At 39.9% G+C, this 10419-nt stretch overlaps 1 protein-coding gene across 1 annotated transcript; it reads right to left on the bottom strand.

Annotated features, from left to right (window-relative positions):
* Window positions 1–3234: 3234 nt before the first annotated feature.
* On the bottom strand, window positions 3235–8263 carry LOC311106932 (uncharacterized protein; the record flags this gene model as incomplete). Its single annotated transcript, XM_084149328.1, has 4 exons — window positions 3235–3381; window positions 3463–3567; window positions 4288–4427; window positions 8215–8263. 4 exons carry the CDS (start codon window positions 8261–8263, stop codon window positions 3235–3237), a joined length of 441 nt encoding a protein of 146 aa, XP_084005454.1.
* Between the last annotated feature and the right edge of the window lie 2156 nt (window positions 8264–10419).

The following is a 10419-nucleotide window of genomic DNA, read 5'->3' as shown; positions in this document are numbered from 1 at the left end:
TATGGAGATCAGTGCTTTCGTCCCCTCCAGGGTCCAGGCCCGTGTACCGTCTGCCAATGTTGTTGAGGACATGTCTTCAACCATCGGTTTGCGACAACGTTTTTTGGGGGGGATTTTCATCTTGCTGTCACTTTGAGGGCTGCAAAAAGCCTCATCCCTCTTTCTCACTTCTGTTCGATCTCCGGTGAGTGTCTTGTCTTTCACTTTTCTAGAAACCATTTCTTCATTTAGATGCACTAACTCGACATCCACAGAAGGCCCTTTATCCTGATCTGAAGACATGACTTCTCCATCTGAAACCTTGCCAGTTTCCTTGGACTCAGGCATATCGGCAAGAAATGTGTGCAGTTCAGAAAAGAATGGACACGGTCGGCTACTTGGGTTCCTCAGTGTTTCTCTGTATCTCCACTTCAAGGCTTTCATCTTATTGTGACACTGCTTTGTCGTCTTTTTGACACCAAGCTCCTTTAAACACTCAGAAATTTCTCTGTACACATGTTTTTTTCTATAACTTTGCTCCATTTTATGAAGAATCTGTTCATCTGACCATACAGAGATAAGCGCCTTTGTCTCTTCGGGGGTCCAGCAGGTCCATCCGACTTCGTCTGCTGTCAACGATGACGTTGAGGACATGTCTTCTCCATCTACAATCTCTACCTGTAAAACATCATAAGCCAACTGATGTTGCAGTCTCTCCTCATAGTTGTTCTCTCTCCATTCCTCTGTCCTTCTATCCATCATTTCCACTGCCTTCTTAACCGTGTCCAAACTCATCCCCCGCTCCTTCTCTGCATTACCTTGCTCTATCAAAGTGTCCCTTTCATTTCTGGGTGCACATGTGGCTATAGACTGGCTATGTGAGCGTGCTTCATAAATGTCAATTTCCACCCTCTCTGAGAGCGTTTGAGACAGTGAAGAGAGGATGCGATCATCGGCAAATGAAGAATGAGCTGAAACATTGGGAAAAAATAGAAAACAATCAAATATTTTGTCTTCCTGTGATTGCTACATCAATTTTGGGACTTTAATTATATACTGTATACTCATTGATTCTTGAAGCATACAGTGCCTTGCAAAAGTATTCATCCCCCTTTTTCCTATTTTGTTGCATTACAACCTGTAATTTAAATGGATTTTTATTTGGATTTCATGTAATAGTCCAAATTGGTGAAGTGAAAAAAATAAAATAATGGAAAAGTGGTGCGTGCATATGTATTCACCCCCTTTGCTATGAAGCCCCTAAATAAGATCTTGCGGAAAAAGAAAAAAAAGTCCACCTGGGTGCAATCTAAGGGTCACATGATCTGTCACATGATCTCAGTATATATACACCTGTTCTGAAAGGCCCCAGAGTCTGCAACACCACTAAGCAAGGGGCACCACCAAGCAAGCGGCACCATGAAGACCAAGGAGCTCTCCAAACAGGTCAGGGACAAAGTTGTGGAGAAGTACAGATCAGGGTTGGGTTATAAAAAAATATCAGAAACTTTTAACATCCCACGGAGCACCATTAAATCCATTATTAAAAAATGGAAAGAATATGGCACCACAACAAACCTGCCAAGAGAGGGCAACCCACCAAAACTCACGGACCAGGCAAGAAGGGCATTAATCAGAGAGGCAACAAAGAGACCAAAGATAACCCTGAAGGAGCTGCAACGCTCCACAGCGGAGATTGGAGTATCTGTCCATAGGACCACTAAGCCGTACACTCCACAGAGCTGGGCTTTACGGAAGAGTGGCCAGAAAAAAGCCATTGCTTAAAGACAAAAATAAGCAAACACGTTTGGTGTTCGCCAAAAGGCATGTGGGAGACTCCCCAAACATATGGAAGAAGGTACTCTGGTCAGCTGAGACTAGAATTGAGCTTTTTAGCCATCAAGGAAAACGCTATGTCTGGAGCAAACCCAACACCTCTCATCACCCCGAGAACACCATCCCCACAGTGAAGCATGGTGGTGGCAGCATCATGCTGAGGGGATGTTTTTCCATCGGCAGGGACTGGGAAACTGGTCAGAATTGAAGGAATGATGGATGGCGCTAAATACAGGGAAATTCTTGAGGGAAACCTGTTTCAGTCTTCCAGAGATTTGAGACTGGGACGGAGGTTCACCTTCCAGCAGGACAATGACCCTAAGCATACTGCTAAAGCAACACTTGAGTGGTTTAAGGGGAAACATTTAAATGTCTTGGAATGGCCTAGTCAAAGCACAGACCTCAATCCAATTAAGAATCTGTGGTATGACTTAAAGATTGCTGTACACCAGCGGAACCCATCCAACTTGAAGGAGCAGTTTTGCCTTGAAGAATGGGCAAAAATCCCAGTGGCTAGATGTGCCAAGCTTATAGAGACATACCCCAAGAGACTTGGAGCTGTAATTGCTGCAAAAGGTGGCTCTACAAAGTATTGACTTTGGGGAGGTGAATAGTTAGGCATGCTCAAGTTCTCTGTTTCTTTGTCTTATTTCTTGTTTGTTTCACAATAAAAAATATTTTGCATCTTCAAAGTGGTAGGCATGTTGTGTAAAACAAATGATACAAACCCCCAAAAAATCTAATTTAATTCCAGGTTGTAAGCAACAAAATAGGAAAAATGCCAAGGGGGGTGAATACTTTCGCAAGCCACTGTATAACTTATAAATGCCTACCATTAGTGAACAAATGGTCATGGCATCTGTGGTGCTGGAGAAGGGTCTTCAAAGGCTGAGGTTGAGTCACATACTGTGCACACTCCTTCAGCATAGAGGGGGCAGGTCTAAGCCATGATGCAGTCTGAGAACGAGTGGTGGTTTTAAATATGCAACAAATTAAACTGACCAAATGGCAACAGTAAGCTATGGTAGACTCAGCAATATGAGAACATCAATTCAAATCGGCCAAGGCTGCCACTATTGTCTCTTCCCAAATTGCACCTACCTGTTGAAATGTTGGTGTTGGAAGCAGCTTCTCCAGCCTGGAGAGGAACTCCCACATCAGAGTCTGCAGTGCTGTGTCATACATGGGGCCGAATTCTTCTGGAAAAATGTCCTAGAAGACACATTAAAGTGCATCTGAGTGGTGTATAGATTAAATTAATGCATTCTTAATTGAGTGTGAGGCATCCTATTGACATAATTAGTAACTATACAAGTCAACTCAATATTAGCTAATGCATTCAAGTTGAGGTTCAGCAGTACGAAGTAAGCCAGTAACAAGGATTTCAATAGAATAGATTGTGCATGCACTGCTGTTCAGTTAACCTCCTAGATTTAAATGTCTGTTTAGCAGAAATATTGTTCTCACACCAACCTGGAAGAAGTGTTCCCTCTCAATTGGGTCATCTAGAAGAGTTTGGACAAGTTCCAAGAAGTTTGACTCTGATGCCTCGACCTCTGTATCTATCTACAGCAAGTATACATAACACAGTTAGTAAATGAACCTAGCCAGCAGAGTTACAAGTCTTGATCACCGAGTGGCACTCACCTCCCGTTCTCTATGAGTGATGATGCAGGTCCTCATCCTGCTCAGGTGTGGCTGGATGGTCTCTGGGTCGGCTGAATGATCAGAGCGACACAACTCCAGAACCAGCTGTCAACAACAAACAGGTAACACAAACATTTTGGATACAAACCAATATGGTATAGGAATGTAATAGTAGGAGGTATTTACTATAACGTACAGCCAAAGCCTGTATCAAGGTAAGCCATGTCACTCCATCGCCATATTGGCTACGCCCACAGGGCGCTTATTTTCATGAAAAGACCATAGCTGTTAGGCTAACATGGAAACAGAGACCGTGACAGAGGGCATGATCAAAGCGTGCAGCTAAAATGATTGGCTATGTGGGACTAGCGCAACCTGCCCCACATCCTGCAAAACCCATTGTAAATCAGCTATATGACATACCTCCACTTAGTACAAAAAATATGGTATAGTTTTAGGGGACCTTACTGTAGAGGACTAAACAATGATCGTGCCATGGTGTGGGAAATATAACATTAAACATTGCCTGATTAAACATGATTACATTTGTATTATTTGTGTATTTGTTTGACATTTTACTGCATTGTTAGGAGCTAGTAACATAAGCATTTCGTTGCAACCACTATAACATCTGCTAAACTGTATACGCGACCAATAGACTTTGACGTGATTTTTTTTCTTTCAATCTGTCGGATTTTTTCTATTTGTACATTTCTTTTAACAGTGAGTCCCATTGAGACCAAGGTCTCTTTCACAAGGGAGCCCTACATGCACACAAATGTCACCCAACTTTCTACCTCAATCATACCCCTCTTAATTTCTCACCTGTGCTCGCAGCCCCATGATGAGTTGGACTTTCTCTCTGTAACTCATCAGATCAGGGATTATCTCCAACACAGTGGTTACAAACTCCTCCACCAACCCGTAGTCCATTGTGTCTCTCCGCTGAACAACTTGCCACAGAGCTGTAGACACCAGCCGCAGTGGAGGAACCAAAAGACGCAGAGAAGACAGAGGAAGAGGACGACCTGGTAGGAAAGTAAACATTTAGTGACAGTTCAAGCCATCTTCATTGTGATTTACAGATTATCCGATTTTACACGTAATGGTGATGTTTTGTCATGAAGTGGTTTTGTTGCTGGGTAGCTAAATGTCGGTGGCAGTAATATGGAGCGAAATACCTGCCAAAAGGTTGAACGTATGTATCGTTAGGATCGTAAGAAAATCCATACGTAAATTGTTAGGATCGTAAGAAAAGCCATGCGTGAAACGTAAACGTGAAATTTTATCTGTGAAGACACAAACACCATGTTACGATTACGGACTAACATTTTAGGCTTTAACAAATCTTGTGTTGCAATTCTGACGTACAATAATACCTTTCAGAGTTTGGGCAGTTTTGTCTCACCAAACGGCCTGTGAGGAGTGCTACGCGAAGAAGTATGACACAGTATAAAAAAATAAACAGAAGTCAGGGAAACCGGAAAGAGGTATCCTGCATGTTTTCAAGTTAAAAGTCTTCATTCTCTATTACTCCTCAGTTGAGTTTACTTCACATTTAGGTAGCTAATGTAATGGATTTGTTTGCCAGCGCAAGTCTAGATAGCACTAGCTGTATTATGCCTACAACAGTGAAGTTTCAGTCCGCTAGGTGTATCTCTACAGCATGGGCATATAGCTGGGTGACGTGGACATCCCCATGCATGCACCTTATCAAAATTTGACTAATTTAATATTGCACCATCCCATTCTCTGGGCTCTGTCTGCAATCATAACCAGTAGTATCTACCAGGAATAATAACCAGTAGTAACCAGTAGTATCTATCTACCAGGAATAATGAAACATAGAATAATAAAATATGTTTGGTGAATCTATGAAGTATGTATGACCACTGGAGTCTTTGCCACTCAAAATATATATATATATTTATAGAATATTTCAATATATATTTTATCACTCAATCTTGCCAAAGCATATTCTGTATGTTATTTCTGACTTTTAAATAATTTTAAATAATTTGACATGATTTATATGAATCGGGTCATAAACATATGGACTTTGAAATGAATAAGGGAGAGGTTAAACGTAGGCTAAATCTGGCATAAGCTTATTCCCACACTTTACAATAACTCTGTTGCAGTGGTCTTAGGTAGTCTCCCTATAGGCTATTCCCTCCATCGTGACACTGCTGCCCAGTTGAAGAGCTTGTGATCTCCATGCAGCACCACAGCACCATGCGCCTTGGGAAAAGCACCCCTCAGCCTCAGAAGATGCCCTTCTGGAGGCATTCTGGAGTCATTATACCCTAATGTAGGCCTATTTGCCTACTAGCCAAATTAAGTGCATGCAACTCGTCATTCCAACATATTTTAACATTTAATTCATCCTTCATTCAGTTCAGTCAGTATGTCATCCATTCAGTAATTTTGTGAGTTTCAATAGGAACTAAATCGAAGTGAATAGAAGTCTTATCCATTTGTTTATTGAAATCCATGTGTGTATTCAAAATTATCTAAGTTCTTTAGCCTATCACTTTAATAAGTAAATGTTTAATTTAGGCCTATCCAAATAAAACATAGGCCTTTAACTTGTAGGCATTGCGGTGTCTTGCAGAATATTTTAGAACTATTTGTGTTTTATAACTGTTTTTATAATAGGGCACCGCTTAAAAAGAGACCCTAGCTCACAGGCCTCTAAATATAGCCTCTAAATACATTTTACACAAAATAGTTGAAGAACATGCAGTGGCTGATAGGGAAAACAGATCTGGCAATAAGAATAGGCTATAGATGGTCTTGACCATTTGGGACCCCTTGGCTATTTAGGTCAGGACAGGTTATAGCCAAGACTTAATCAACATTTTGTTTTGTCTCATTTATTGATATGAATATAGCTTCTACGCGATGGGGTTGTGCAACGCAAATGGCTATAACAACCCTACATACAGAGTGGAATTCACTAATACAACAGTCAAAATGCCTAATATAAGGCCTATAGTCCGTGCTCCCAAATACTGGAAAAAGTGTGATTAATTAGGTTACATGATCACCACAGTAGCCCCACGCGGCTATAAAAATAAATTATGCAATTATATGGCCATTAAATAACACACAACAGCATGGCATATTTAGATAGCAGAATAGGCCTAGCATAAATTATATTTACTTTCTATTTTGCAGCTCAGGCAGTTATTCTAGACAAGGCTCTTCTGTGTCTATCATTCTCACACGTCATTTGCTGAAAGCCCAAGCCATCTACTGGTATAAAGTCGTTATTGAATGCAGTTTTAAAACAAGCTCTAGAGACTTTTACTTTGGAAATGAAACCGGAAGTTGCAAAGCAGCTCTAACGTCTGGGCTAGAGTTGCTTGATTGACTAGCTAACTTCGACTAGCTATGTTCGGTTCATGTAATTTGCAGATGCCACGTTACTGACAAAAGTTTGTACGTATTAAAAAGATCTGTAACCGAGTAAAGGGAGCCATAAAGTCAGAATTGAACGTGTAAATGTTCATTTATAGTCGTAACATAGGGTTTGTACAGTTACAGATCTAGTTTAACGTTTACGTTTCATGTTTCACGCATGGCTTTTCTTACGATCCTAACAATTTATGTATGGATTTTTGTACGGTCCTACGATACGTATGTTCAACCTTTTGGCAGCTATCTCACTCCATACAGTAGCCTAGAAGCTTGCCTTCTACTGGACAGTTTCTTACTACTTCTACACTGTCATAGTGAAACAGAAATTAGTAAACTACATGAATTAAGGTAACTAAGAGAAAAAATTATAGCCTACATGCATTTGACACGTCTCAATATAATACCTGACCTATACCGCAGTCAATTTAACATTTGGTTTTCAGATGTAAGAAAGATTTTTAAACCTCCCCACCTTAGTTGCATTGCAATATCTCAGTTGTAGTGCCTTTCAACTTTCTAAATCCATCCTGAATCCACCCTTCCAGTGGGATTAAGATTATCCAGATTTTCTGCATCAAAACAATCCAACTCACTACTTTGAGTTCTGAAAAACGCAAAAACAACATTTCATCCCTATTAAAAAGTTCAGCCTGGATTACGAAATCCCTATTTGGAGAATCAGAATCTTATTTTTCAGTTTTGAAATACCCAATTCTAAAATTTAATCAAATCAGGGCTGTGACAGTCATGGAATTTTGGATGACTAATTGGCCAGCCCTAAATGCAATCTGATTGCCGATTGTTTTGAAAAACTGGGCACTGTTGTATTCTTGAGCAAGGCACTTAACCCCCCCCACAACAGTTCTCCATCCAGGGGTGCTGCACACTGTGCCTCTCAACGTGTGTGTCTGGGGTATTGGGAAAAGCAGAGGACGAATTTCCATTTGAACTAATCTTGTCCACCAGTCAGCTCTCTCTCTCTTGAACCTATATGTGGTAGCAATTAAGCCTGGGGACAAGGTTACATTCTTTAGACAGGCAGCCCAATTCTGATCTTTTTTTCACTAATTGGTCTTTTAACCAATCAGATAAGCTCTGAAAAAGATCTGTTGTGAGAAGAGTTGATGTGATTGGTCAAAAGACCAATTAGTGAAAAAAAATATCAGAATTGGGCTGCCCATCTAAACGCATCCTTAAACACTTGAAGATGATGATCTGTGTGACTGGGTTTACACAATTTTTATATATATTTTTTCCACCAATCACATCAGATCTTTTCACATTAATAGTGTGACACTGAACACTATTCATTTAACCTTATTTGCTTACCATTATCTTCCTCATCGTCAGTTTCCTTGGACTCAGGCATATCAGGCATGGCGGCGAGAAATTCGTGCAGTTCAGAAAAGAATGGGCACGGTCGGCTACTTGGGTTCCTCAGTGTTTCTCTGTATCTCCACTTCAAGGCCTTCATCTTATTTTGACACTGCTTCCACGTTCGTTTGACACCAAGGTCCTTTAGCCGCTCAGAAATTTCCCTGTAAACATGTTTGTTTCTGTACGTTTGCTCCATCTTCAGAAGAATCTGCTCGTCTGACCATACGGAGATCAGCGCCTTTGTCTCCTCCGGGGACCATGTCCATCCGACATCGTCTGCCAATGACATTGTTGATCTAGTTTAGTTGATAATAGCTTGCAGCAGCTAGTAAGTTAGATAGTACAAGGTTCATATTAGTGGTAGTACCTAGCTAAGTTAAAAAGCTTTGGTCGCCTAAACAGTTGACGACTACCTCTTTGGCTGGCTACTTCCAGACGTGACGTCATCTACAAGGAACCATGGTCGAGTTCCATGTGGTCTTCTTTGCAGTCGTGCTGCGTATCTGAATATTGCCAAAGATGTTAGAAATGGAAAGGAATACGAACTAATTTGACGAAGTACGTTTGATTTCAATTTCTCTGTAAAACAGTCCAGAAGATGGTATCAATGTCTGCATACGGAGTTCAATTTCATCATAATAAATCTATTCTATAGAAGCATTTCGCTACACCCGCAATAACATCTGCTAAATATGTATGTGACCAATAAAATGTGTCTGTTCTACATTTTATATTTCTGAAGTACTTTGAAAAGTTCTCTGAAAGAGTGCCTTCATGTTCCATAATATACCTATTAATTAAAATGTTTACGCAATATGGCTTACCATTTGTCCTATGGTTTAGTTATCAGTGGCAGACTTACCATCAGGGAAGGGGGCCTTGTGGTTATTATTTTTTTTAAATGTACGAACTCAGTCTCAACTTACTGTTGGTAGTTAGAATAGTAGAATACACAAGGTGGCAATTTTCAAATTTTGTATTGCATCAGTAGTTTTCCTCTTGTTATGCCAGTCACTGTCAGCCACTCAATTAGCCCATGTCAGCTAACATTTTATAGATTCCTAGGTAAATTAGTCTTGCCAGCTATCTAAACCTTGTAGTAATCAGGGCTGAATTACCGACAGGGCACTTCCAGGGGTTACAATTTGATTTAGGTCCCCCCAAATATGTATGTTGAGGTGGTGTTGAACAATACAAGAACCCAACCAATATGACTTAAGTCTGATCATCTGTGCAATATGACTGAAATGCAGCTGCCCTGAAATGCAGCCAAAACCAACAGGGTCATTCCTACAATGTGGTGCTTTTTCTGTTCCCGAGAAATATAACTTCTTATTTAGTGTAAAATGTCGATTCCAAAATGCTTTATATATAAAGGTCATGTGTCCTACCTTAAAAACACAAAAATATGGATCTTGAAAGGGAATGTTATGCATTTTGAACACTTTTTTTCAGTGGATGTAAGCGTTTTTGCCATGTCCCCGAGTGTTATTCATCAACTTCGAGAAGAAATCAATAATAATAAAGTCTGAAAATGAATGCACTCACTATTGTAAGTCGTTCTGGATAAGAGAGTCTGCTAAATAAAAAAATATATAAAACATTCCATGAGAAATAGAACCCATAAAATAAAATATTTTAAATGTGTCTTCATTATTTTATAGTCCTAGTTAAATTCTCTCTCATCAATAAAGGTTATTTCATGATTATTGTATTCATGATTATTATTTTATTTAAGGTTTTCTGTGTGTCCCTAATATCACTTTCCATCCTGTTAGTTTATTGTAATACGGCTCGCCAGCTTCTAGTCCTAAAAAGCGGAAATGAGTCTAGTTTGTTCAGTTTTGGGATAAATGCCGATAATAAGGTCTGAGGTTAACACAGGCTCAGGAGATCTTATACACGTTTTGTTCTATGAGATAAAATCAGTCAGTTAACATGACCTTTATGAATTATAAAGCCTTTGTGCTTTTTTAAATTATATAAACGCTTCAAAATTCACAAAAAGTGACGTTAGCTGATGAAGATTATCTCATAGAACAAAACGTATAAGAGCTCCTAAGCATGTGTTTACCACAGACCTTATTTTCGGCGTTTATCCAAAAACTCTACAAAGATGCCATTCATATCCCCATAGGCTTTGTCCAACGAACCATG

Source organism: Coregonus lavaretus (genome assembly GCF_964263955.1).
Source record: "Coregonus lavaretus genome assembly, chromosome: 3".
Taxonomy (NCBI): Eukaryota; Metazoa; Chordata; class Actinopteri; order Salmoniformes; family Salmonidae; genus Coregonus; species Coregonus lavaretus.
This window is presented reverse-complemented; position numbering and strand designations above follow the sequence as displayed.